We start from the raw sequence: 26,713 nt of genomic DNA, 5'->3' as shown, positions 1-26,713 counted from the left end.
CGCTGACGAAAAAGGGATAGTGGGTCGTGGATCTCACGGTGTAGGAAGCACGGCGTACGACATATGGGCATTTTGGCGGCAGCCATGTACCAGAGTATTATCTTCGGATATACCATGACTTCTAAAGTTGCCTCATATTCGGCTACTGGTGTAGAAAAGTGATCTTCGTCGTGTCGGTTGGGAGATGAGGTTGTACGGCCAAGTGTGTCTAACGTAAAGGGGTTACCGTGATTGGCCGGAAAAACGTTATCACGGCAAGTACGGCGTACGATAGAGACACGTGAAGAGTTGACAGCCATGCAAGCTTATCGTCCCTATCTCCCTCTCCATGCGAACATCCAGATCTCCATGTGCCTCGGAGACGTCTTGAAATCTACTTTGTGGCTCGCCAGGATCGCGCTGTCATCATGCCTTCTCTCACTGGCTCAGTATCGATAGACCTCACTTTGCTTCTCCGGGGCGATGCATTGGATAATACCTATCCGTGGCCTTTAAGGTTGAGCACTCGTCTGGGCTTTGGCTTGGCCTGATAGGTGATGTATCTGCTATTTGTTTGTTGGAATCGCTGCTGAGCGACTATCTGTAAGTTTGGATGCGCCTCTTGCCCTCCTACTCACCCTCCTACCCGATCTCCTCTTGACCTCCCCATCCATGCTGGCACGATGAGCAACACCGAATGGAATGACCCCGAGGCCAACGTCTTGCCAGAGAAGATAGAAGAGATGGAGGCGAATGGGGAGATTCCCAAGAATGCTAAGAGGATGAGGGTTGTGGTGGTTGGGCTGGGAATGGTCGGCATAGCATTCATTGAGAAGCTGCTCAAGCTCGACGCAAAGAGGCAGGAGTATGAAGTGATAGTGATTGGTGAAGAACCACATCTGGCATATAACAGGGTTGGATTGACGAGCTTCTTCCAACACCGAGAGGTCGAGAATCTCTACCTCAACCCGGCATCCTGGTATGCATCAATGCCGAAGGGATCACTTTCTTACCATCTCAATACATTGGTCACTTTGGTCGATACGGAGAAGAAGACTGTGGAGACTGCGAAAGGAGATACTGTTCCCTACGACATTCTCGTGCTTGCGACTGGTTCGAATGCGGTGCTACCGAGACACACTCCAGGCCACGATGCCACCGGTGTTTTTGTATACCGAACGATAGAAGACCTGCAAAAGTTAATCGAATTCTCGGCGTCGAAGAAGGACACTGTTGGTGCTGTGGTTGGGGGTGGACTTCTCGGTCTTGAAGCTGCCAAAGCCATGATGGACCTCGAGCAGTACAGCAAAGTCAAACTCATTGAGAGGAATAGATGGGTGCTCAGCCGGCAGCTAGACGGCGATGCTGGAAGCATGGTCGTCGATCAGGTTCAGAAACTTGGTCTTGATGTGCTTCTCAGCAAACGAGTGGGGAAGATCAAGACAGACGACAACAACAGCGTCATTGGTGTGGTCTTTGAGGATGGCGAAGAGATGGACTGCTCGACGATATGTTTTGCAATTGGCATCAAAGCACGAGATGAGCTGGCTCGGAAGTCAGGAATCAAGTGCGCTGATCGATCTGGCGGGATCATCGTCGACACCGACCTGGCTACCTCTGCGAAGGACGTCTACGCCATTGGCGAATGTGCCAGCTGGGAGAGTCAAACTTTTGGCCTTATCGCGCCTGGCATTGAGATGGCCGATGTCTTGGCCTTTAACCTCACACAAGCGAAAGCGCATACCCCTCGAAAGTTCAAGCGACCAGATTTGAGCACGAAATTGAAGCTCCTTGGTGTCGAAGTCGCCAGCTTTGGTGACTTCTTTGCCGACCGTGATGGACCAAAAGAACTTCCCGTCAAGCGCCACGGCAAGAAGGAGGGCACGCAGGGCGCGACCGATAAAGTCAAGAGTCTCACTGATGGTCCACCGCCGTCGCCTGTGAAAGCTTTGACATACAAAGACCCATTTCAGCAGATCTACAAGAAGTACCTGTTCACCATGGATGGCAAGTACCTCCTCGGCGGCATGATGATCGGCGATACCAAAGACTACATCAAGCTGGTCCCCATGGTGCAAAAGCAAAAGCCGCTCGAGGTCCCTCCATCAGAGTTCATCGTTGGCAAGCAGTCCGGCGACGATGATGCTGACGATTTAGACGACGACACTCAAATCTGCTCATGTCACAACGTCACCAAAGGCGGTGTTGCTCAAGTCATCAAGGACGGTAGCTGCAAGTCAATAGGCGATGTGAAGTCCTGCACCAAGGCTGGCACAGGTTGCGGTGGTTGTATGCCTCTTGTGCAGACGATCTTCAACAAGACGATGGCTTCGATGGGCGTTGAAGTGAAGAACCATTTGTGTCCACACTTCGAATACTCTCGTGCCGACCTCTTCAACATTGTCTACATCAAGAAACTCCAAACATTTGCCGACATCATGCGAGAAGCTGGCAAAGAGCCCAACTCAAGCGGCTGCGAGGCGTGTAAACCTGCGATTGGATCCATCATCGCCTCTTTATACAACAAGCATCTTCTGGACGACGATCGGAGAGGTCTGCAAGACACAAACGACAGATTCCTCGCCAATATTCAGCGCAACGGCACATTCTCTGTCGTCCCTCGAGTCTCTGGTGGCGAGATCACAGCCGAGAAACTCATCGTCATCGGCACAGTCGCAAAGAAGTTCGGCTTGTACTGCAAGATCACGGGCGGTCAACGCATTGACATGTTTGGAGCGAAGAAGCACGACTTGCCGTACATCTGGCAAGAACTTATCGACGGTGGCATGGAATCTGGGCATGCGTACGCAAAGAGCTTGCGAACAGTCAAGTCGTGCGTAGGGACGACCTGGTGCCGCTTCGGCATTGGAGATTCCGTAGGCATGGCCGTCAGGCTGGAGGAGCGATACAAGAGCATTCGATCGCCGCACAAAATGAAGGGTGGTGTTTCCGGATGCGTGCGTGAATGTGCCGAAGCTCAAAACAAGGACTTCGGTCTCATCGCCACAGACAAGGGGTTCAACATTTTCGTCGGTGGAAACGGTGGTGCAAAGCCGAGACACAGCGAAATGCTCGCCAAGGATGTGCCTCCAGACGATGTGATCTCCATCATTGACCGGTATCTGATGTTCTACATTCGAACGGCAGACAAGCTCCAGAGAACAGCACGCTGGATCGAGAACCTCCCCGGTGGTATAGAATATCTGCGCAAGGTGGTGCTTGAAGACAGTCTAGGCATCTGTGTCGAACTGGAGAAGCAGATGGAAGAACTCGTCGGCTCATTTTTCTGCGAGTGGACTGAGACGTTGAAGAACCCCAAACGCATGGAGATCTTCAACCAATTCGGCAACAGCAAAGACAGCCTGGATGGAATCGAAAAGGTCCAGGAACGAGATCAAAGTCGACCCGCACACTGGCCAAAGGAGTCTGTCAAGGAGGACTTCAGAGGGGCTAAGTGGTCATCACTATCATGGCAGCCTCTCGCGAGGTGCGATCAGTTCAATGACTCTCCCACAGGCTCCAGCGTCCCCGTCAAGCGTGGCGACACCCAACTTGCGATCTTCAAGGTGAAGGGCAAGTACTACGCCACTCAACAGATGTGTCCTCACAAACGAGCTTTCGTCCTTAGCGACGGCCTCATTGGCGAAGACATGAAAGCCAACAAGCTTTGGGTCAGCTGTCCCTTGCACAAGCGTAACTACTCCATCAATGGCGAAGAGGCTGGCAAATGTGGCAACGACGATCAAGTCAACATCGCCACCTTCCCGGTCGAAGCTCGAGAAGATGGAATGGTATATGTGAAATTGCCGCCAGTCGAAGAGCTGGATGGCGTTCTGGGTACGGAGAAGTGGAAGGTGAAGAAAGATGAGACGGAGACGGAGGGCACTTTCGATGTCTTGGACAAGAAGTTCAAGATGAAGGGTCGGAAACCCTTTGCAGCAAGCCATCTGGCGAACGGATTAGGCGAGCAGGGCAAGGCGCAGGCGATATTGGCTGGTGGGGAACGAGGTAGTGGTGGACTGGATTGGTGAGCAGGAGAACACATTGGGTTTGGAGTTGACGATAAAATACCACGTAGATTTCTTCAATCCTGATCATGCACCATATTCTATCGACCGGATATATGGAACGTTGTAAAATCGAGCGCCCATTCTTTAGAAGGTTAGCTTGTGTGCGCGCAGAGTAAGTGAATGAAAGGGTTTCTTCAAGGCAAATTCATGTGCTGCAACCAAAAAGGAGACTCCATTGTATAGAAGATTTCCAACATATCCAGTTCTGTCGTTACTAATGCTGGGTCATGTCATAGCGACCTTCTCAAGCTGCTGGCCACAAAACACCATCAGCCTTCACTCGCAGCCTTAGACTGGCCAACAAAACTCCCTCTCATACACACAACAGGGTGCGCGACAACCATCAAAGTAGCAGCAACAACAATCAAAACCCCCTCAAATCCAATGAACAGCCCCTGCTTGTATGTGATCGGTCCAGAAAACCCATCGTTCAGCTCGGCGACTCGGTACGCACAACGCCAAAGGATCAAGATCGTTGCGAGAGACAATGCACCCAAGAAATACTGGAACCGCCTTGTGGTGCGGATGCCCACTGATACTGGATCCTGGGATAAGGCCACGGCGATTCCCAGTTTGCGGCATCGTCGTCGGATTCGCAACGCCAGATCTGCGCATAAGACCAAAAAGCAGGTCAATGTGAAGACTTGCCAGGATAGACCAGCCAGCAGGATATCGACGCCGGTGTTGAGCTCAGACGTGTCCGATGCTCCATCGATTGACGTTGCAGCCAGGGCTCCGCCAGCAGCCTGCAAAATCAAGGCAATGATATCGCAAGGTACGAAGATGTATGTGTACCACAACGGCCTGACCCTTGAGTTGTCTTCGCCAAAGATCCTCACGATTCCAGCAAGGCAAAGGTATATTCCTGCAGAGTAGAATGCTGGTGCGATGGTGAGGCAGATGATCTGGATGAGGTACGGCGTCTCGTTCCATTGGTCGTAGTACGACCAAACCCGTCCTGCGTATCCGATGATTTCGCTGATGGTGCCGAGGATCATGACGACGGCGTAGGCATGGCCGTGGCGGGCGGCGAGCCATACTGCGAGGTAGACGAATGTGAGAAGGGAGAAGAGGACGAGGAAGGCGAGGTTGGCGGCGAGGTTGATGCGGTAGTCGTAGAAGCTGGTCGAGACTGGACATGCATCGATGGTGCAGTTTGCAGGGGGGTCGACGGTCGGCACGTTTCCCATGATGCTTGAAGGTCTATCGTTCTTTTTTCATGTCAGGGTTGACCTTGAAGCCGGCGGCCAAGACATATATCATTTCCTTGGACATCGCGCATTTGACTTGATTTGACGGCACTACGCAGCTGTTGGACCTTTTTCTCTGGACGACGGTCTGTCAAACTCCGTCGACAACATCACTATGCGCAGGTACGAGTGAGCGAATGGGCGAATGAGCGAAGTGGCGCCTAGGAGACGACCGTGGAGGGATTGTTCAAGCAAAGCGCGGATTCCGCGGTAGAAGGATGAGTTGCGTAGAAATAGTAAGCCATCATCATTCGTTATAAATCTATCGTGAAATGCGCTACATTATCCGTCATCAAGCTCCTTTACCACTTGTAGACCTCTGGAAGGATCTTGGGGGTGTTGGACCTCGACGTGCGTTGGATGAGGGCATCGAACGAAGGGCTGGTCTCAACACGGGGAGTGAATGGTTGGAAATCCCACAAGTATCCGAGCGTGCGCAGCATGGAGCTTGCGGCGTAGGATGCAGTCTGGCCGTCGCTGTTGGTGCCCTTCTGCTCGACGTATCCCTTCTGGACCCATGGAGAGATCAACCAAGTTGGCATACGGCCACCCAGGCGGTCGAATTGGAACGTGTAGTTGGAGCCGTCAGGGGTCGTGGCTGTGTAAGTCAGGTCGTCTGGGCGGGCAGCGAGTGGTGGTGGGATGTGGTCGTGGAAACCACCGGTCTCATCGAAGGTAATAAGAAGAGCGGATTGCTTCCACTGTGGGCTGGCACGGAGAGCCTCGTAAGTGTCCTTGATCAGCTGCTCGCCATCAGAGACGAGACCTTGGGGATGCATAGAAGTAGTGCCAACACCACAGCAGGATGGGCCAATGACGGAGAACTCAGGGAGTTTGCCAGCAGCAGCGTCGGAAGCAAAGTTGGCCAATGGCACGACGAGCTTGGTGTTGCCCGAGGTGTAGGTCCAGTTGAACCAAAGAGCGTCTTCCTCAGAGGTATCAGTGACATAGTTCTTCCAGGTGTGGTTCGTCTCGGAGAGTTCCTGGAAGATGGAGCGCTGCATCATGGAGCCGTACGCGAAGTTGTTGGCACCGTGACCAGCCGAAGTGCCGGAGTGCAGGGCAACACGGTTGGGGTTCGTTGGCTGTGAGGATGTCAGAACACGCTTTGATTCCTGTTCGAAGGTCTACTTACGCCTGGAATGTCGGAGTGCCAGTGGTTGAAGGTCACAAAGTTCTGGGTCAGGGCAGTCAAGACCGAGACTTGCTCCTCGGTGTAGTAGTTCATGACTTGCTGGGCCAGGAAGGTGTGGTTGGCCTCTTTTGCCTGGTACGACCTGATTTCCTCATGTGCAAACTTCCCAGACGTCAGCTCTGCTCCAATATCTCTCGATGTAGCCCCAATCCATTCGACTTACCCCTTGCATGTGAGGCTGCAGCCTTCCAGAGCTGATAGCGTTGTTGTCTGGAGTGAAAGTACCGTACCTGGAGTTCATTTCGATGTTAGTGCTTGCTGAACGCCAATATAATCGTCCTCGGTCAAACGATCCAGTTTCATTGTGCTGGGGAGAGAGGAGGCTGGAGTCCGGCGGTCAAGGAGGGACTTACCACTCAATGTTGTTACCGTAGACAGCGTGATCCGGGTCGTCGATGACTGAATCAAAGTCTGAAGCCTGACTGCAAGCATATCCAGCCTTTGGGTTGGTCAAGTTCAACGGGTTGCAGAACGGTCCGTTGTTGATGGGGTTGTCCAATCCACGAATCTTCTGTCCACCGAGGAGGTTGTCCAACGAGCGGTTCTCCATGACCAAAACCACCACGTTCTTGATCTTGTCTTTCATGTTCTGGACGGATGAGCGAGAGCCAGCACCGTTGCCTCCGTGAGGACCCCAGCCGCCCCATTGGGGAGCGGCATTGACGGCTGCCGTGAAGGCGAGGAGGCCCACGAGAGTGTTGCTGTGCATGACGGGCGGCGACGTGGTGCAACGAGTGCTGTGGAGCGAGAGGTAAGGCGTTGGCCTTGGAGTGAATGGATAGAGAGTCGCTGCCTTTCCAAACTTTCTCGTTCATTCGTTTCCCTCTTGTACTTCTTGCCCTGCTGCCGCCAGACGCCACTTTTTCGAAAGTCTGTCCATGCTGTAGCTTCTTCCGTCCAATCCGGTTCAAGATGATTAGCCGCGTGCTGCTCGACTTGCGTGTCTTGAGAGCAAAGTGCACAGAAGAAGTCGACTAGTGCATGCCTCGGTGTCGATCTTCCACGCAGGGTCGCACCAAGCAGTGAAGCTTGTCGCGCTTGTGAAGCTTGGAAGGACCCTTCTCCGCTTGAATAGGAAGGCGTTCTGGAAGCTGCAGCGAATCATGGACTGGGCGGTGGCTGACATGCAGGAACACCAAGTCAAACGTTACATTTCGTCGGCTCTTCGGCAGAAAACCCAAGCACGTGGGTGCAGACATTGGCTGGTATGTATTCTGCTTCTGGTGCCTCTTTGGCGACAAGAACATGTTCTCCGCCAGTCCTCGCCATGTGGAGGATGGAAAAATTGTTGAATGTTCCACCGGATGGCCTCGGTGCGGTGCCGGTCGAGCCTGGAAAGTCGTTAGAGTCCATCGGGGCGAACAGCGAACAGGTCCACGTGCAGGAACAAACGTTCAACGTTGTCTGGCATGAGACACACGCCCATCTACCGTCCGTGTAAAGTGCCACGAGGCCGCATAGACCCCGGCAAAATCGGCCAACTTCTCTTGGGCTCCAATAGCAGCTTGCCGCTCGTACCAATGAAGCCTCATGAACGACGGTCGTAGAGTGCATGACTGGAGCCCAAGGGTGCTGCTCCCATGCTTCTCGCATTGAATGCATTGTAGCACCGGAAGATGATACTCGAGCAACCCTGAGGGACAGCCTCTCCGAGGGACCTGATGTTTTGCACATTGACAGCATGTCCTGTGTCGAAGCCATATTATTGTGTCCTCAATCTTTGCCACGGAGACATGAACCTACTTCGGTAGGCAGTGTGGCTTTCAATTCGGATGTGTCGAATCTCGGGAAAATCGACGGGGAACACCACGAACAGTCGAGACCGCTTTCTGCTACAATCTCCAAACTGAATGGTAATCGGTCGCACGATGGCAGAATCCAATTCTCAAGCATTTGCCCGAACCGGATGAATTCGCATCGATTCGTCGTGCCAGCAAGGCGGATACTGAACCTTGCCAAGCATAGCCCGGCTTCAAGACCTTGCCAGTAATTTCATAGAGTTGATTGGACTTGCCACTTCAAAGTTATCAACAGTGCTGATCAGTGATCACGGTACTGCTTCGACGTTAACAGTACTCGGTGGCAGCATACGTACGGGCAACTCACTTGCGTGCAACAGCAAGACATACGCAGATCGAAAGCAAGCTTCCACCATGGCAATCGGAAGCAGCATCTTTCTCATCCTCGCGACTATTACGACAGTCTTCGCGATCGATTCTGCTTCATTCTCGGCACAGTGGAAGGCTCAAGCCCAATCTGATATCGATACCATCAACACAGACTTGGACGACCTCATCAGCTCAATCAACAATCTCGACGCCAAACACATCGTACACAACATCGCAAGCTTGACCAGCTCCGTCCGTACTGCAACCCAAGATGTCGAATCCGGACCAGGAGTCAATGACCTCGCCGCCATGGCCATCATCTTTTACGTGCAAGAGCAAATGGCGCCAAAGGTGGAGGAAGCAATGTCTGGGCTGGTCAAGGTCAAGAAGCACGTCACAAAGGCCGGGAAACGGAAGGTTGTTGCAAGAAGGCTGAACACATTGGAGGCAGAACCGAAGAAATTGGGGGCCGCGCTGTTGTTCAAGGCGCCAGCCGACAGGCAAGATGAAACACAAGTCATCATTGATGAGATTGTTGGTGACGTCGAGAACGCTGCGGCGGCATACATTTGATCGGTCGCCGACATTCCGACTTTTGGTAGAGAGTCATGCGGTAGCCTCGTCGTCGGTGTGATAGATCGCCGACTTCTCCCAAGCGACTTGATATTGGCGACTTTCCGGATTCGGTATGCAGGTTGCAAAGGATTGGGGACTGACCAGTAATCGTGTAGCAGACGGAGGCACTCTTAGTACTTCACCCGGCGAATGCACTCCACACCATTGGAAATGGCAGACGCATCAAGAATTTCGAAATCAATATTCCAAGAACACCTCATCTTGTGAACAGAATACAGGGCGTATTCGACTGCCAAGTGGTTTTGCTTGGCGTTGTGACGTGCTGTAAGCGAGTCAAACAAATGTCTTGCTGCTGTTAACGCCGCGAGTGATGCCTTGTATATATGTGTGGTAGAGAAGCCTCCCTCAATGCCAGCCATATCTGGAACAATGGGTTTCGTTTATAGCCAGCTTGTTGTGCAACTTCCATATCCGACCGGCTCATATGCGGGAAAGACTGTCGTCGTCACCGGCAGTAACACTGGCCTGGGTAAAGAAGCCGCTCGACATTATGCTCGTCTTGGTGCCAGCCGGTTGATTCTCGCGGTACGAAGCATCGACAAGGGCAACGCAGCGAAAGCAGATATCGAATCGACGACATCTTGTGGGAAAAATGTAATCGAAGTTTGGCAACCCGATTTGGGATCGTATGCCAGTGTCAAGGACTTTGCGGCCAACATCAGCTCCGACCTGGAGAGGGTCGATATCTTCAACGCCAATGCTGGCCTTGCAAGAAAGAAATACCACACCGCGGAAGACAACGAAGAGACCATCACAGTCAATGTCGTCTCTACCTTTTTGCTTGCAGCACTGGTCCTTCCCAAGCTCAAGGAGACGATGAAGCGATTCAACGTGCGTCCAACACTGGCCATCACATCTTCGGGTGGCCACACCTTCGCCAAGTTCCCACAAAAGGACGCTCCTGAAGGCCAGATTTTCAGCACAATCAACGACCCAAACGCTTCTTCAAAGGTCTTTGCGGAGCAGTATCCTCTGTCCAAGATGCTTGAAATCTTCGCTGTTCGTAGTGTTGGCGAGAACGATCCTGGGGTGACTGTGAACTGCATCGATCCAGGATTTTGTGAGTCTGAACTTGCTCGCGACCAGGATGGGATCTTCTTCCCGCTGATGAAATTCTTCCTGGCAAGAACGACGGAGAAAGGGAGTCGAACGTTGATACATGCGGGTAGCCGTGGTAGCCAGACGCATGGCAAGTACCTGTCAAACTGCAAAATAGCAGAGCCTTCAGATATCGTGACCGGGCCGGAGGGTAAGAAGCTGCAGGAGAGGCTGTGGATTGAGTTGACGCAGAAGCTGGAGAACATCCAGCCGGGTGTGACAGCCAACTTCCGCGCTTGAGTGTTATCACTCGACAGCTGTTGAAGCCGAAGGTGGAGTGACGGATTCAGGATTGGCAGTGGTGCTGTTTGAGTCGTGACAGCACAGGATGTGTGAGGAACTTACCCGTTTGCTCAGTCTTCATAATCTGGCATTGGAGAGTGATCAGATTTCTTCCAGCAAGTCCATGTAGCGAACGTCCATTTCATAGGCCAGCTTATGCGCGCATGTAGTACATTCATCTCTGCCCGAGCGATGCCCTTGATGTGAGACGTTTTCTCCGGTTGTGGTTGGAAGTGTGGTTGCGCATGTTGCCGCTGGCCTGCGCTCTGAGGCCGCCTCGCTCTTCCTCATCCATTAAAGATATATCGCCAATACGCCTCTTAGATGTCGTTGACGCCTCTACGTGTACTCCTTCTCTGGCTCTTCATGACACGTCTGCTGTCCTCCCGGCCTCGCCAAGGCCTCGAGGGGGATGGGGTGGTTGAGTATGAGATACAGGTTATGATTGTTTGGCGATTTGGGAAGAGGCACTTCAGGCTATTCGAGACAGGCGGAGCATCTGTGTGGTGATGTTGGCAGTCGTGAACAAAGACCCCGGCCGCCTCCAAAGACGCTTCCTGGCTCAAGACCTCGGCAGAATCGGAACTGAATGCCAAGAAGCAGCCTCAACATTCACCCACCACGTCACGTCTTGCTCTCTCTCCTCCATCAAAGTCATCAGAGTGAGCATCCACGACATCGCTCGGCCATCGGCATGCCACATCTATCGCGACGGTCTCCAGAATGAGCAGAATTTTCTTCCAAGAATACGAACAGACGACGTAGCTGCTGACGACCGAGCTGCGTTAGTCAAAGTTCAAAGATCCTACTCGATGATTTCATCCTTCACTGTCCATAATGCTCCGCGGCCCGCTCCTGTCGATGTCGACGCGTGGAGTCTGACAGGACCATGAGAGGCTGCTGCGGACGACGATTCGACGGAAATGGCGCACCTGTCTTGGGCAGACCAACAGGCCCAAAGCCAGATTGACGTAGGCGAAGCTCTATGCCACGCTCTTATGCAGCCGTAATGCGAAGCTTGTGGTGTCTTGCATTTACGGGATATTGTTGGCCATGATGAGGCATAGCTTTCGAACTTTCCACCTCGTATTCATGAGGAGCTTTGCTGATGAACAGCTACGTCCCTCTAGCAGGCAACGGCGCAGCAATGCTCTGAATACGGCCACCGAAGACACCCGCGTTCACTACAACAGCAACTTCTCCGCAACAGCAGCAGCTGCAGAACCACTTGGATCACAACGCTTCGGCGCAGTCAGCCTCACGACTCCACTGTTAACCCAGTGCGCAGCACGTGGAAGCTTTGGTTCCTGCAGGTCGTTTTCTAAAGGCAGCAACAAGTGGAGCGACCAACGTACCCCAAAGGTCGCTTCGATTCCTCCAAATTCCGCTTTTTGGCTAGCTACACCTTGGCTTCCTGGTTGTCGGCACTACGATCTTCGATATACTTGTTCTATACTCGTAATCGGGCACTCCCTTGCGCTATTGCCACCCTCCGAGCTCTCCCATAGGCAGCCCACCGACATACACTCTATTGGACCCGCTCATGGCCTGGCGAGCTACTTTCGTATGGGATGCCTATGGAACTCGGTAGGACTCCAATCCGCTGAGAACAGCCTCAAGCATTTACGTCAGGTATTGGACTCATTCTGCTCAGCAGAAGGTATTTAGAAGCCGCGCCATTTCTTGGTATTTCGACGTCAGCTCATTCAGCAACGCCTCCCACGATCACTTCCTAATTAACCAGTTTCTTTCGTTTTATCTCATACATAATGAAGGCTTTCATTGCTGCTACCAGCCTCGCGGTCGGCGCTTCTGCTGCCGTTGTCGCCCGTGACCAATGCTGCTTCCAGCTCACTGCAAGCGGTGGTGCCTCGGGTACCGTTGGACAGTTGTCTGACGGTCAAAACAGAATTGGCGGTGGCTACCCGCCAGCAACGTACTGCATCAACAACGGTGGCATCACCGACTCTTCCGGCCGTGGATGTATCCTCACTCCACCAACCACCCAGTTCCAATGTGATGTTGGTGCAAGCCCTACCACTGGCTTCGGCATTAGCAGCAGCGGCGAGGTTGAGTACAACGGCAGCACTACTTTCTATGCCTGCCCAGGTATGTCTATGGTTCCCATGCTGTCACCCGTCGTTTAGCTGACACAGCCCTCCCTATAGCTGCCAACGGCATCTACAACATCTACACCACGCCAGTTGCCAACCAGCCCAAGTGCACTAAGATTACCTTGAGCTCTGGTGGCAAATGCGTTCCAGCAAAGCCGACCCCTAAGCCCTCCGTCGTCCCCTCCGTGGCTTCCTGCCCAGCCCCATCAACTGTCACCGTTACTCAGCAGCCCAAGCCTTCGACTGTTACAGTGACCGAGAAGGCCCAGCCATGGACCACCACTGTGGTTGAGCATGCCACCTGCCCAGCTCCCCAAGGCCCATCGACTGTCACTGTGACCCAAGTCCAGACCTCCGCAGTCGCCCCACCTCCACCTCCGCCAGGCACCACGGAGATCAAGACAACTTGGCAATACACCACCTTGTCTCCTCCAACTACCAAGCCAGCGCCACCACCAGTCAAGTCTTCATCCGTGGCTCCTCCACCACCTCCTCCTCAAAGCCAGCCATCGTCCCTGGCCCCACCAAAGTCTAGCCCACCACCAACCAAGCCAAGCAGCTCTGCCTGCCAGACTGAGTTGAGCGGTGCTTATCAGACTCCTCACTTGATTGTTCCAGTCTCGTCCAGCCAGCCAGACCACGCTTATGGCACTCAGTACAATGGTAAGTTGATTTGTCTTCGGCACAAGGCCCCAGAAGCTTCTGCAGCATCTTGCTAACGCTCAAGCCTCTTCTGTAGCAACCATCACTTCTTCGGAGTGCACCATCTTCAACTTCGATATCCCTGCCTCGTACTCAGGAAAGTCCTGCAGCACCATCTTCCTCTTCCCCGAGCAGTCCCAGCTCGAGACCTCGAGCTTCGACATCAGCGGAACCGGCAGCATCGTCTTCTCCTCGTTGAGCTCTGCCGCCAACCAGCAGACGACCTGGAACAACGCCCCATCCAAGAAGCAGCAGCTCGGAAGCGTCTCCCCAGTTCCTGGCAACTCGTACGCCATCTCGACCTCGCAGTGCAGCCCTGGCAGTACCCAGAGCATTGAGGTCTGTGGAACTGGCAGCTTGAGCCTGTCGTTCTTCGAGGACTGGTAAGTCAATCACATTCTCTTTATCAGGTTAGCAAGCTAATCAGTACTCTAGGAACCCATCGCCAATCGGTGTCTACGTCACCTCGTGCTAGATACTAGCCGAGTGAGAACGAGCGGTAGTAATGTGGTAATGAAAGCATGGAAACAAGCATGGCATACACAAAATGAAAAGTCGACAGCGCTTGAGATTGTAGCATCAGCATGATTACGACACTCCTTACGATAATGAAAATGTGTTATTATGACAAAAATGGCCTCCGTCATTGCTGATTAAATTTCTAGTGTATTGTGGGCGTCAAGTATTGTTCTCAACAATGTCATGCAATGATAGATAGATGAACCTTACAGATGTTGACACAGAGCTGCGAGTTGGGGTTGGCGAAGTAGACATGAGGTCAAGGTGCGGCTAAATTTCGGGGTCAGCAAAAGCCGCATGTGATCCTTGGCGTCGCAAAATGGACTTCAGACTGCCGCAGCCCTGAAGGCAAAGCCTATGGAAATGGACCCTAGCGACAGAAACTTACTTTTTGCTCTGTCTATGTGTTGCAGAAGATCATGGACCTTACGCATGTGGAATTTGTGGGCAATCACACGATCAGCAGTCGCCAATCGGCGCCAACATCATTTGATTCTATTGTCTTGCGTTAAATATGTACTTTGTCATTTAGCTTACTGCAACATCGCAAGTGAGACCATGCCCATCAAACATCCTCTTCATGTATATATGCCAGCCTCCGCTTAGGCAATATACCTGAAAGCCGTCCTCCTCTCAATCCTCTCCTCTTCAGAGATACCTTCGATCTCCTTGACCACCTGTCCTCTCATGACATTCGAGACGTCTGCACCAGATTCAAGACGCTTGTTCTCTCGGAGAAGCACGAGCCGCATGAACAGTGCTAGCAAGATGCCACCGAGAGCGAACCCGCTGTTGACGGACATAGCGAGGACGTAACGTGGAGCGGCGGCGGTGGTGTACATGTAAGATGGGAAGATCTATGAGAATGATGGTCAGCTTCGTACTTGAGAGGGAAAGGCGGGCGAGGCCGACCTGAGCTGAGTTTCCAAAAGCGTTGACGAAAGCTACGGCCGCAGCACGCTTGATCCGAGGACGAAGCATTGTCTTCTGCGTCCATGCAACGACAACAGCGTTGGCTCCATGGCCTCCTGCAATCATCAAGATCATAGCAAAGTATCGTGCTCCGGTGTTGAGAGTCGCAGCGCCGATGACGAAGCCGCAGATAGCGACTGCGAGCGGCCACATGATGTGGAACGAAGAGTTGCGCATTCTGTCTGCACTCAAGTTGTTTGTAATGCATACAGCAGCTCCAACAGCATACGGAGGAACGGTCAGAAGGAGGGTCTGAATCCTGCCAAAGCCGAGAGTCTGGACCACAGCCGGGAAGAAGTTCTGAGTCGACGTCGTAACCAGAACGCAGAAGAACATCAGAGCAAAAACGTAAAGTCTCCAGTCGGCGAAAGCAGCTTTGAATCCGCTGGGCCAGCTACCTTCATCCTCGTCGACTTGGCCAGCATCCTTGATTAGTCGCCATTCTGCCACGGCTCGCTCTTGCGGGGTCAACCAACGGGTGTTGCTCGGGAAGTCTGGAAGGATGAAGAAGGCGAACAAAGAAAGGAAGACGGTGATGGACCCCTCGATCTGGTACGTTGTCAGCTTGCACACTGTGATGTCGAGTAGGGATTGCTCACGATGAAGATCCATCTCCAAGCAGCGAGACCCATAGCCCCGTCCAGTCCTTCCGTGATGCCGGCAGCGATGAGGCCAGAGAAAGCAGATCCAATCTGTGAGCCAGAGTACAGAATAGCACATCGTAGCCCGAGTTCCGATCGTTTGTACCATGAGCTGAGGAGGAAGAGAGATCCCGGGTAGAAGGCCGCTTCAACGACTCCAAGGAAGAAGCGAGCCGCGTAGAGACCACCAGCACTTTGCGTCGCAGCTGTGCAGGTGGAGATAATCCCCCAGATGGCCATGCATGTGGGTAGGTAGATCGAAGGTCTGACCTGGGCGAGGAAGATGTTGGAGGGGACTTGCATGAGGACTAGCGAAGACATGTTAGCGTAGGCACAAACGAATACGCTTATCTTTCTTCTGACTGACCATAGCCTGCAAACAATAGCGAGACAGCAGACGAATATTGTGTGTCGGCCAGGTGGAGGCTTTTCTCGATGCCCGCGACCTTGGCAGCCGCGATGTTATTCTGCCAGCTTGTTAGCCTCCTCCTGCAACACCAGCCTATAGCCCAGCCTGAGTACACACGCGATCGAGATAGTTAAGTATATAGATTACGAGGATGGCAGCCATGAGACGAATGTCCAATTTGCGCTTCAACCTCTTCTCGGCATCAAGATATTCCTCCTCGGACATGCGTTGGGCTTGGGCGAGGCGATTGTCGAGCGTCGAGGCATCGTCAGCATTCTCGATACGATGTGCAACTGCCTTCTCATCCATGATGGTAGAGGGCATCTTGTCGTCCGTGGTCATCGCAATCGACATCGTGGCGTGTTGAAAGAGAATGCTGTCTTGGAATCTGGAGGTAAGCTCAAGGCCGTTGGGCTTGGATACAGGCTTGATATAGTCTCGTGGTAGCCACATGGCCCCAGACCATGAACTTGCCCCCGGATATCACCGACTAGCGTACATCTTGGCCAGATGACCCCATGGGGATAGTTCGACAGCCACTGAGGAGGCCTGGCCGCCTCCGGGAGAAGTCCTCGGTCGTTGTCCGTGCTGTGTGGTAACTTGGTTCAGACACATGACCTCTTCCGTGATTTCAGGAAAAGGAGCTTACCGTAATCTGCCAAGTGAAACGCGATTGGCCTGAGGTCTGCAGGAGACACTGCACTGAAAGGAGATTTTCCGAGGAAAGTCATGCTGGGCGTGTACCGCTGCGGCTCGTCTGAATAGCACAATCTGTGGGGGTACCACTGCATCATTTGTTGTTGCTGTCGTTGTCTCTGCCGAGCAGACTTCAGTAAACCGTCGATGTATCCTGTTGTGACGCCGCGAGGAAGTCGTCAAATGTGTCGATTGGAACCTGGGCCCATTCCATGGCAAAAGGGTCTAATCCGCCGAACGGCACAGTCGACATGCCGCCGTCTTCACCTGGCCAACCATAATTGGCGAAAGCCTCTTGCTGCTCAGAAACGAAAGCTGGCAGGACGTTCGGCTCCATCGAATAGCCCGCGTCGGCTGAGGACGTAGTCTGGGGTCCGTTGACATGTGATGCGATCCCCGGGTTGACCTTCCTGTTGAACCCATCAACAATGATGTCGATGCTTCGTTGTATGCCAGGGCAGCTGTACCTGGCACCGTACAAGGCTCGTAGGTAGGTATTGACACGCTGCTGAGAGCCTTCCACTCCATCGGCCATCTCGAGAATGCCCACCGTGGCCGCAGTGTACGCACAATATGCCATCATGTAGGTCACATGGGACAGCCCCATAGACTGCTCCAGTAGGAGGAAGAGGTGGGCTATGGAGTCTGCCGCCTCGCGGCAGATCGATCGGCAAGTCTTGCTCGACCGGAAGGGCCGATGAAGGAGGATAGTAGCGGCGTAGTACATCAGGCTAGATGTTGGTCAGCAGGTTTGCCACGCGTGCTTGGGTCGATGTTGCTTACTTGGCGTGCAGTTGGTGAGGTGGAGGACAGTGCGCGGCCTCTGGCGAGACCAGCAAGTGGGAGGGAGTGCTCGCGCGCCAGTCTTCTAACTTTTGTCGCGCATCCTTCACAAACGGCAGGGGGTCTGCTTGGCTGTTTTTGGTATAGACAGTCAGGAGGATGTCGTTGACGATAGTGGTTAGCTTGCACAAGTAATAAAAACAGGTCATGATGTGGGCTCTTTGGGCTAGGTGGTCTCCAGACCCTGCATCGCCAAAATAGGGGACCCAAATGGCATGCTCCGACGCCTCATCCAGACAAGGTGGCTCAAAGTTGGGCGCGTCTGAGAGCGAAGGAGCACGGCCCAGGTACAGACTGATGGCTTTGTCCCACAGATAGCAAGACCAAGCGAGCTGTTCTTTGACACCCTGGGAGAGCACGTCTCTCACGACCGGAGGCCTCGAAAAAATCCCCATGTGAACAGCCATCCGGAATGCAAGGCCACTGTAGGCCCACGCCTGGGACACTTCGCCTGCGCCTATGGACTTCGCGCTTAGTTGCAGGAGAGCTTGTATTGTAGGAACTGAAGGCTCTTTGTGGAGTTCTTGTCCAAGCAGTAAATGCACTCGTGCTTGCAAATCTCGAGCTAGGCCATGCTCCGTAAATCGTGTGGAATGCAGGCAGAGTACACAGAGGAGGAGCAAGGAGAAGTGCTCGCCTCCAGTGGCTGCGTCTCGTAAAAAGGCCGGTCTCGACACGAAGAGGAAGCACGGGTGGACCCAGGTCCAATGGGTCTTGAAAAGATGCTTTACCTTGTCGATTGGCAGAGACAGCTGAGACGAAGCCGACTGTAGCATGGCATCTGTCCAGAAATTTAATGTGTTCTCGTCCATTGAGGGGATGCTGGTGGCCGGGGTGGTGACATGTGATGTTGAGCTTCCTTCGCCATTCGTAGTGGGCTCTTGTATTGCTGACGTCGAAGAGTATATTGGGCTCTCGTAATCGCCACTGTGCAGATGATCGCGTATGACAATGGGGGATCCTCGCTGTTCGGATGGATTGGTGTGCTGTTGGTCACTCATGCCTACTCAAGTCAGGAGCTGCCAGCCAGGGTGACTGCTTTTGGGAGGTAAATTCATACCGGACTTCACCTGAGCAGTCGAGTAAGTGACGGCTTGCTGGGGCTGCTGCTGGGGAGCCTCCTTCGCCGCAGTTAACGCCCTCTCCAGTTCCTCGATCTTGTGCGCCATGGCCAAGACTTGCGACATTGGCGGAGGCTTGTCGTAGTGACATCTCTCGCCGTATGCCAGACAGATCCGACATTCTGGCTGGTCACCATCGCATCTTTCCAAGGGAATGGCTGTTAGCTCCATCCTGTGGGTTTCACACATGGCAATCCTCCCGACTTACTTGACTTTTCGAGACCGGCAATTCGAGCATGTCAGGCGGTAGGCTTTGGACTCGCGATGCTTCTGTCGTTTCCCCGAAGACGACGAGGCTGGGGTGGAAGAAGACGGCATACTGACAAGGCTGCAGGCACGGACAAAGCTGGTTCATCGAACGACGCACAGCATACATGATGAGGCAGAATTGAAGCATATGTGAGGTCGGGATGGAAGTACCCGGTATCGCGGTACCTGTCGATCCTTTCTTCCGTCATGGCCCACGTCAGCCGCAACCGCCCGAGTTTATGATTCAGCTGAACCTTGGATCTGAGAGTACAACCTTCTTCCAACCAACTACATACATCGCTTCCCGAGATATCTTCGGGTCCGTCAACATGTACACCCTACTTCACTCCGGCTCTGCAACTCTCACTTCGACCGTCGATGCTTCTCTGCCGAACACCCTTTCGGCACGACGTTCGGCCTGATACCCGCCACTCCTAGACCGCTCCTTCGACTCCTCTTGTAGACACGTGCTACAACATATGTGCATGTTGGTTCAAGGCACGTTCGGCCCAACCAACTCAATAGACCAAGAATCCTGTTCCTCGTGGCTCGTCGATGACAAACGAATCTGTACAGACCCTTGATCGGAGACGCTTCGCGTCTCTTCGAACACAGACTTTGAATATTGCCTCGAGCGGACATACCTCAAGATCCGTATATCCACCGGCCATTGTGATCTGGACGTTTGCATGCCGCCCTTGGTCGGCTGTCAAAGCCAAATTGCCTAGCTGGAGCTGAGCGGGACAATCTGCTGCCCAAAGGCCCTGTGAGAGTGTGAAAGCATTCCACCAAGAAGCCAGTCGATGATGCGCGGACTCTACATCGAGCCATGGGCAACAGAGCATCAGGTTTTAAGGGCCGAGGACTGCCAATCAGCCGCCACGATCGTAAACATGAGTGGACTGCCCTGGAGAGACTTTCAAAGTATCATATGAGCCGGCAGATTTGCTGTGCATCATGGCATGCTCATGGCTAGAGCAAGCAATGTCCCCAATTCTCAGTTGTCTTTGGCCGCTTGCTCCACGCTTCATCATGAGCTTGGTATTGACAACGCTTGGCTGAATCTTTGCTTCACGGCCCGTCCAGCCCGCTTGCTTTGATTCTGCTTTGTTGATACCATCCAGTGTAGGCACTGTGGCAGATTGCTGAGATGTCAATACCTGCACTAATCGATCGAATCGATGTCGTTGCTGGACTGGTGTCTCCGGAGCAGGACGGGTCAATTCGAATGTTGAGCGATACTTCCCAACAACGGTGTCAAATGCAAGGAAAATCATGAAGTGTGTCCACTAGTCGCACTGCATTACGTTCATCAGGCGCTTGTTGTGCTAGGCGTCGAAGCCTTTCGGAAAGTTTCCTCGGAACTTGACCGTGGAGAGTCTGCTCGGATCGTGTGGAACTTCTTCAGTGGATGCATCCGGTGCCACATCATGCGTGTCTGGAAGCATCCGGCGAGAGAGAGACCGCATTCAAGACGCCCCCTGCGAGCGGAGACAAACTCCATTGCCAGAGTCCTGTGGCAATCGATGCAATTTCTTGCCAAATGAGACGTTGAGGCATGATCAGTATTGATCACAGAGGCCAGGTCGGATCTTCATGTTGGTTAATGTGAAAGTCTGGAGGGTACAATGGCAGGACTCCTTGTTCTGCATTGGACAATGCTTTGGTTCGAGATGGACGGATTCCCTGCTCAGCTTTTGTTAGCTATTGCAACCAGACAGCCGGTGTCAAACCCGTCTCGCAGCCCTCATTACCATGGCTTTGCCCACCGGTGCTGAACGCCAGCGTTGGACAATATGAAGAGCTTCTTCACTACCTCTTTGATTGTTCTTGCCACCTCAGGCGACTTGCAAGCCAATCCAGCTATCTTCAATCGGGCTACACGGTCGAGAGCGGCGGCTTACTGGTGAGTGTCGTGCTCGCCTGCCAAATTGCTCCTCAGCCAACAATCCAGACCCGTCCATGTGGCGTCCTTCAAAGACATCCATCTCTGAACCAGAGCAAGGTGTGCCATGAGAACTGTTTCGATGCATTGAAGTCAGTATCTGCTCAAATTTGGATGGTCAGACGGAAGGCGTCTAGGAGAACGGGCTTGAGGTGCAGGCAGAAGAGAAATACTGGGCCAGCCCACGTTCTATAGCCTTCTTGCCATGTCTTCTTTCTCGGTCCTTTTCCCTGACTCGGAGTGACGGGTCAATCACCGGGGCTCTCCACATGCAGACACAGGAGCTAAATGCTGTGCCAGTTACTCCGGGGTCGTTCCCCGTCGTACAGATTGCTCATTGAAGACACATCTCCGCTTCAGTGGACAGGGCCAAGACAAACATTGGTACAATGAGGATTGGCCTTCCTTCTGTCTTGGAGTGGTGAAAAATTTCCTGCTCATGCCGCTATTGTGGCTGAGATCCTGCGGTGGTATTGCACCTGTCTGGGGCAGCCGCCTGCAGATAGAGCGAGCGATGTCGCCGAGAGAACGAAGCTGCTGCTCTGTGTACTGCCCAACATAGGAAGTAAAGCAGGTCTAGCTGTCTATGAGTGCACAATTTTCCAAGGTGTCGGGGCAAAGCGGCTGGCTCCTACCACAGCAGTCACCAAGAACAGAAAGACTTGTTGACCGGACACACAATGCTATCACTTTTAATACTGCCGTGCGAACTCTAGCTGCAGATGAACCTGCATCGTTCGATCACGACAGACCGATGGCAGCGGCGTTGGGAATATTCTTGGCGTTCATGTGACAGGTACGAGGCTGTCACGGGGCCGCAGTCTTCCTTGAAGAACTTCAACAGGCATCTGTTCCGAAACTTTCGGCCCCGAACACTACTTCGAATTGGAGGTCACTCGAGTGATCCTGCCCAAGTTGTCAGCAGGATAGTAAATTCACGATTTCATTATCACTTTTACCTCTTGACACCCTCTCTCACCACTGCTTCGGACATGCTGAAGACAAGACGGAATCGACCTGGAGTCTCGGCACGATACGCCTCGCCCGTCGACATTACTACTCCTTCTTCTCGAAGCCTTTCGTTCAGCAACCTCGCCGCAGCCCAGCCGTCCCCATCCGTCTCGCTGACGGGAAGGAACGGCTCAAGATCAAGCCAGATGAACAGACCTGCGTTCCTGCAAGTTGCTTGTCAGCAACACTACCACTCACCTTTCCTTTATTGACAACCTTACCCGTGTCTCGAATATGGAATCTTGTTCTCGTCAAGAAGCCACTCAGCAAACAATCTGCCATCTCTCAACACCATCTGCGCTTGATCCAGAAATCTTTCGATAAATTCTCGGTCCTCTAGAAGACTCGCCGACAGAGCCATGGATAGTTGAGACGGGGACGAGAAGCGGCTTAATCTCTTAGTTAGCCACAATCGATCATCAATCGGGCGATCACGAACCATATGGCACGAGCAGCATCCGAAAATCGCTTGTTCTGTGATATGATGCACCCAAGCCGAAGACCGCCGGCTCCGTAGTCCTTGGACATTCCGTACAATACATGTACCAGACCGGGATCTATCAGGCCATCGAGATCAATTGCTCTTACTGACGTGAATTGTTCACAGTCGCGGTCGTCTCTGGGATATACTGAAAGGGCGTAGATCTCATCGCTGATGAGATGGACTTTCCTCGCGGCACAAAGACGCATCAACCCTATCAATGTGTCGCGAGGATAACAACGACCTTCAAACAGTCAGCATATTTGACATTTAGAAGATTATCAACCCACCCAGAGGATTATGAGGATTGCAGATCATCAATGCTTTGATGTTGATGCCTCGTTCTCTTGCAGCGTCAAACCCAGCCTCGAATGCGGGAACACATTCAGGACCAAACTGATCAGTATCTCCAACAGAGATATACTCGAGCTTGACACTATTCACAGGGTGAGTGGCTTATGGTACAGGCGTTTCTAACATGTTTCATACTAACCCAGTCCTGGTAGTCAGATCTCGAAAGAAGGCACCATACACGGGCCGCCCGAGCATGATCGCATCTCCCTCGTCACAAGTCAACAGAGCGGACACTTCATTCAAATCAGTCACACCCGCGGCGAAGGTGATCTGCTCTGCATCGATCTCGCTGGCTGGATGGAAGTATTCGTTGAGATGCCTGGCCATTGCAGAACGCAGACGAAAGGTTCCAGTATAACCCTCTCCGTACGAGCAGCATTGTTTGTCGAAGTGGCTCTGTCGAAGATCCGTTAAAAACTCCCCTCGAGGGTAGCAAGAGCGATTCCTACATGGCTATTGATGAACTCCGTGAGAGCATCATGCATCAGAACCTGCGGGTTCTAATATCAGTTTCGTCGAACTGGCTAAGCCACGGAAAGGGTACCATGTGTCAAAAAAGATCAACTTACATTCTCAGCATTTCCAAAGTCGACGGTGCCATTGGGCTTACTCTCCGGATCATAGGTGTCTTTCACGCCATGGGCGTAGTCGACAGTTGCCCATTTCGCTCCTCGACTTGACAACATGATCAGAAGGTGTAAATGCGATCTCGATGGCGAAGTATAAAGGCAATGAACTAGGAGTCTCCCTTGGAAACGAAGAGAGCGAGGCGGACTCTTCGACTTGCTACTGCCCGGCCATCAAAGTGTTTAAGTAAATATGACGAAATTCGGTGTTCGCTGACTGTTCATCTGCAGTGAAGTGGACACAGTAACGATCGACGCTGTCGCCCCTGTTGGCCATGGTTCCAGCTGCTAATGCTAGTATTTAAGATGGTGCTGGATTAAGACACCGCATCGGACTTCTTTCATTTGCCAGAATCTTGAGCCCTGGCCAAAGTATGGCTTGTAGTCGGTATCTTGGGTTGGAAAGATTGCCGGCTGGCCGGCTCGGAGCTCAGGTCGTTGTCAGGAGTGTGCCTTGACCATTTTGAGGGACCATCAAGCCAACATACGCAAGACTATCTGCTGTTGTCTCAATGAAATTTTCTCCACTGGGCATCCAGCCTGATGTGCCGAAGTCTTAGGCAGCTATCGGCGAATCCAACACCACCTGGTCCCATTCATTAGGTACGATGGAGTCGTTGCTCAGGGATTCGTTCAGAACTGTTTTGATCCACAATGCCAGTCTCTTGCCAGCCCGTGCAATTTGATGATTGACGACTGGAGCAGCTTGTGCATAATATGATCCACCGAGGTCAACATCATACACGCTTTTCGCGAAAACAGAACTGCACACCAGCTGGTTTGCTTCCTGCATCCAACCATATACGCACTCAAATGCATGTCCCGGGTCGGAACATGTCTTGTCGACTGATGGCAGCTGAGCAGTGTCTTTGTTGAACAATTCTTTGGCCCAGTCTTTGGCAGCCTGCCTCTGGTCTGGTTGTCCTCTGAGTTTCTCCGGGATATGCACATCCCAGACGATATGCAAGTTGGTCGGTTCGGCCTCGAACAAGACCGGGATTTCACCGCCTCCTCGTTTGAAACCCTCGGCGTGAAGTGGCTGATGTGAGTCGCCCACCCAATGCAAGAGGAACCTGAACGCTTCCGAGAGCTGCTCAGCACTACTGTGCTTGCTGGTTGCGATTTTGGAATGATTCACAAAGGCTGTCAGAATGTCAGACGATCCTGGTTGATGATCGCGTGGGAGCTCAATGCCACATGCAGATGGGGGATCGTCATGGACGTTGAGATAATGCCACGAGGCTGTGTAAGAATACTCCGGCGTCTTGCTGACTTGGTCGGGCCAGACCGCAGCGTCCGAAATATCGTCGAACCCGGTATTGTGCTGCACCGCTCGCAGCTCATCGTCTGTGAGATAAAGCTCGGCAAGATAAGCAGTGGTGCGATGTCCCAAGTCACCCCAGGAGAAGGCAGTGCCTGCCAGGTTGTAGATCAAGAGATGTGAAAAGGCGTCGGAAGGTCGCATTATGGTGGTGGCAGTTGTGACGGAATGTGGCAACTAAAGAGACGAAAGAAGGCCAGATTGAGGAGAAATTCGAGGTCACGAGCTTGGCACCATTGCCATTGGTCAAGGCTCATGCATGTGTGTTGCACGAGGCTGGCATCCCTGACGCCACTCACCGGTTAGCATGCACGTGCAAGCGAAGGCAGCGTTAAGGTGAGCGCCTCTCTTCTGCTTCAATCTGCCTGGGCGCGCCCCGAAACATGATCTAGCTCAGCCCCGAAGGCTGCATAAGAAGATCGATGGCTGCCATGAATTCTTGGTCTTGTTGTAAGGACACCTCTCACGCAAAAACCGGATCTCGCACTACATACCCATTCAACGCTCCAAGCTATGGCCGAACCTCCTCTTCGTCGTCTTCGCAATTGCGCGCTGGCCATCATCTGTGCAAGACCCAAGGAAGCCACGATAATATCCTCTATGCTCAGGACGAGCACCACAATCAGTGGTGACAGCGTAGATGGTGTCGACAACGGGCATGAGTTTATGCTCGGAGAAATGAAAATCATAACAGGAAAGGCGACATCTCAGAAATTGAAGTTCTACGTGACGAGCAGCCTATCTCAGGGGCTGGTGCCATTCGCCATCAGCGCCGGGGCTCTCATTTCAGTCTTGAAGCCTCGCTTTGCGATTCATGCCGGAATCTGTGCCGGCAATGGAAACTTGAAGAATTCCAAGAGACCAGAGGATGGAACCATCACCAGGTCAGTCTTTCTTATAAGCTACTAGCTCTGTCGTCCTTCTTAAGGTGTACCCACAGTGTCACGGATGTAATCGTCACCGATGAAGCCATGAGCATAGAGTCGGGCAAGTTCACTACATCAAGCTTCTTACCCGAATACAAACCGCACCATACCCACGTCGCTGGGCTAGAAGCTTTCGTCGAAGCAACCGAGACGGTCCCGAACTCAGAAGCACGAGTACACTATGGCCCTTTCCTGTCGAGTTCTGCAGTGCGTGAGAATGCACCCGAGATTTTCGAAAGAATTCGCTCGACGGTGAGTACATCCGTGCATAAATCATCATGAAAATCTCAACCAGGCTATAGGTGAACCGTAAAGTACTCGCGCTTGACATGGAAGCCAGCGCATTCCTAGAGCTGTGTGCCCACTACAAGCACGCAAACGTCCGCACTCTCGGCGTTTTCAAAGGCGTGTCAGATGTCGGTGATGAGAATAAGAGTGACGATTTCCAAAAGGAAGCCTTGCGTAACACAGGCACGGTCTTGTCGGAATGGATCCAGCACACCTTTCGATCGAGAACATGGGAGGCAGACAACTGTAAGCAGACCGTACTTGAAGTAAGATGACATCGCTAACAGAAACATCCAGCTGCTGAGATGGGTACAAGGCTTGCCAAAGCCTACTACCAGAACTTCATCTCGCACGTACTCAACGCCGTATCAGGTGGCATACCAGCATCCGAGATTGAAGGCGGCTTCAAGGGCCTCTCGTCAGGGGAAGTTCCTTCGATGTTGATTGTGATGCCTCCGCAAAACAGAGTGACTTATTTCGCACATCAAGGCCAGCTCCAGGGTATCGTAGAAAGTCACGGCTTACAAGATGTGAAAGTCGGAAGGGTAATATATCGTATTCTGTAAATTGATAATTTGGCTGACCAAAACCTTTAGGGAGCCTTCACAAGGACAGCCTTCTTCAAAGGTCGCTATCTCATAGACTTCCCTCGGACATTGAACGATCTCATCGACTCTGACGAGCCACAACATCAAGCCTCGCTCTTCGAGAGGCATCTCTTGGTGCAACCGTTCTTCAATACCGAGGGACGGCCTTCTCGCAGCGTGTCAGCTGAAGTGATTTCGTGGAACGATTTTGTGAAGAGATTTCCTGCAACAACCATGGTCGTTGTGACAGGTGCTGATCGTGACGACGACGCCGTTCTGGTTTCATAGCG

General features: G+C 52.6%; 11 protein-coding genes across 11 annotated transcripts; 5 read left to right on the top strand and 6 right to left on the bottom strand.

The window, feature by feature from the left end:
* Positions 1 to 662: 662 nt before the first annotated feature.
* M409DRAFT_29934 (uncharacterized protein) lies at positions 663 to 4,010 on the top strand (the record flags this gene model as incomplete). The annotated part of the gene is made up of 1 exon (XM_033809682.1): positions 663 to 4,010. The coding sequence occupies one exon, from the start codon at positions 663 to 665 to the stop codon at positions 4,008 to 4,010; it is 3,348 nt and encodes a 1,115-aa protein (XP_033660504.1).
* Positions 4,011 to 4,318: 308 nt separating this feature from the next.
* On the bottom strand, positions 4,319 to 5,239 carry M409DRAFT_70924 (uncharacterized protein; the record flags this gene model as incomplete). The annotated part of the gene is made up of 1 exon (XM_033818968.1): positions 4,319 to 5,239. One exon carries the CDS (start codon positions 5,237 to 5,239, stop codon positions 4,319 to 4,321), a length of 921 nt encoding a protein of 306 aa, XP_033660503.1.
* Positions 5,240 to 5,601: 362 nt separating this feature from the next.
* M409DRAFT_37909 (uncharacterized protein) lies at positions 5,602 to 7,203 on the bottom strand (the record flags this gene model as incomplete). Its single annotated transcript, XM_033810826.1, has 4 exons — positions 5,602 to 6,384; positions 6,435 to 6,596; positions 6,658 to 6,724; positions 6,848 to 7,203. The coding sequence occupies 4 exons, from the start codon at positions 7,201 to 7,203 to the stop codon at positions 5,602 to 5,604; spliced, it is 1,368 nt and encodes a 455-aa protein (XP_033660502.1).
* A 1,444-nt stretch (positions 7,204 to 8,647) lies between these two features.
* On the top strand, positions 8,648 to 9,175 carry M409DRAFT_29931 (uncharacterized protein; the record flags this gene model as incomplete). Its single annotated transcript, XM_033809681.1, has 1 exon — positions 8,648 to 9,175. The coding sequence occupies one exon, from the start codon at positions 8,648 to 8,650 to the stop codon at positions 9,173 to 9,175; it is 528 nt and encodes a 175-aa protein (XP_033660501.1).
* A 432-nt stretch (positions 9,176 to 9,607) lies between these two features.
* Positions 9,608 to 10,576, top strand: M409DRAFT_70922 (uncharacterized protein; the record flags this gene model as incomplete). Its single annotated transcript, XM_033818967.1, has 1 exon — positions 9,608 to 10,576. The coding sequence occupies one exon, from the start codon at positions 9,608 to 9,610 to the stop codon at positions 10,574 to 10,576; it is 969 nt and encodes a 322-aa protein (XP_033660500.1).
* A 1,027-nt stretch (positions 10,577 to 11,603) lies between these two features.
* M409DRAFT_70921 (uncharacterized protein) lies at positions 11,604 to 13,909 on the top strand (the record flags this gene model as incomplete). The annotated part of the gene is made up of 5 exons (XM_033818966.1): positions 11,604 to 11,629; positions 12,414 to 12,727; positions 12,787 to 13,395; positions 13,472 to 13,817; positions 13,870 to 13,909. 5 exons carry the CDS (start codon positions 11,604 to 11,606, stop codon positions 13,907 to 13,909), a joined length of 1,335 nt encoding a protein of 444 aa, XP_033660499.1.
* A 646-nt stretch (positions 13,910 to 14,555) lies between these two features.
* M409DRAFT_37893 (uncharacterized protein) lies at positions 14,556 to 16,284 on the bottom strand (the record flags this gene model as incomplete). The annotated part of the gene is made up of 5 exons (XM_033810822.1): positions 14,556 to 14,810; positions 14,866 to 15,474; positions 15,525 to 15,874; positions 15,934 to 16,033; positions 16,093 to 16,284. The coding sequence occupies 5 exons, from the start codon at positions 16,282 to 16,284 to the stop codon at positions 14,556 to 14,558; spliced, it is 1,506 nt and encodes a 501-aa protein (XP_033660498.1).
* Positions 16,285 to 16,804: 520 nt separating this feature from the next.
* M409DRAFT_29927 (uncharacterized protein) lies at positions 16,805 to 19,555 on the bottom strand (the record flags this gene model as incomplete). Its single annotated transcript, XM_033809680.1, has 4 exons — positions 16,805 to 17,402; positions 17,455 to 18,517; positions 18,575 to 18,761; positions 19,529 to 19,555. 4 exons carry the CDS (start codon positions 19,553 to 19,555, stop codon positions 16,805 to 16,807), a joined length of 1,875 nt encoding a protein of 624 aa, XP_033660497.1.
* Positions 19,556 to 21,784: 2,229 nt separating this feature from the next.
* Positions 21,785 to 23,361, bottom strand: M409DRAFT_37907 (uncharacterized protein; the record flags this gene model as incomplete). The annotated part of the gene is made up of 7 exons (XM_033810825.1): positions 21,785 to 22,004; positions 22,062 to 22,229; positions 22,280 to 22,565; positions 22,612 to 22,757; positions 22,815 to 23,071; positions 23,125 to 23,166; positions 23,245 to 23,361. The coding sequence occupies 7 exons, from the start codon at positions 23,359 to 23,361 to the stop codon at positions 21,785 to 21,787; spliced, it is 1,236 nt and encodes a 411-aa protein (XP_033660496.1).
* Positions 23,362 to 23,857: 496 nt separating this feature from the next.
* On the bottom strand, positions 23,858 to 24,766 carry M409DRAFT_60675 (uncharacterized protein; the record flags this gene model as incomplete). The annotated part of the gene is made up of 1 exon (XM_033814548.1): positions 23,858 to 24,766. The coding sequence occupies one exon, from the start codon at positions 24,764 to 24,766 to the stop codon at positions 23,858 to 23,860; it is 909 nt and encodes a 302-aa protein (XP_033660495.1).
* Positions 24,767 to 25,135: 369 nt separating this feature from the next.
* M409DRAFT_60674 (uncharacterized protein) lies at positions 25,136 to 26,711 on the top strand (the record flags this gene model as incomplete). Its single annotated transcript, XM_033814547.1, has 5 exons — positions 25,136 to 25,506; positions 25,551 to 25,800; positions 25,851 to 26,082; positions 26,134 to 26,381; positions 26,433 to 26,711. 5 exons carry the CDS (start codon positions 25,136 to 25,138, stop codon positions 26,709 to 26,711), a joined length of 1,380 nt encoding a protein of 459 aa, XP_033660494.1.
* Positions 26,712 to 26,713: the final 2 nt, after the last annotated feature.

Source organism: Zasmidium cellare (genome assembly GCF_010093935.1).
Source record: "Zasmidium cellare ATCC 36951 unplaced genomic scaffold M409scaffold_57, whole genome shotgun sequence".
In the NCBI taxonomy this organism is placed as follows: Eukaryota; Fungi; Ascomycota; class Dothideomycetes; order Mycosphaerellales; family Mycosphaerellaceae; genus Zasmidium; species Zasmidium cellare.
Note: the sequence above shows the minus strand (reverse complement) of the source record. Positions and strands in the feature narration are given on the sequence as shown.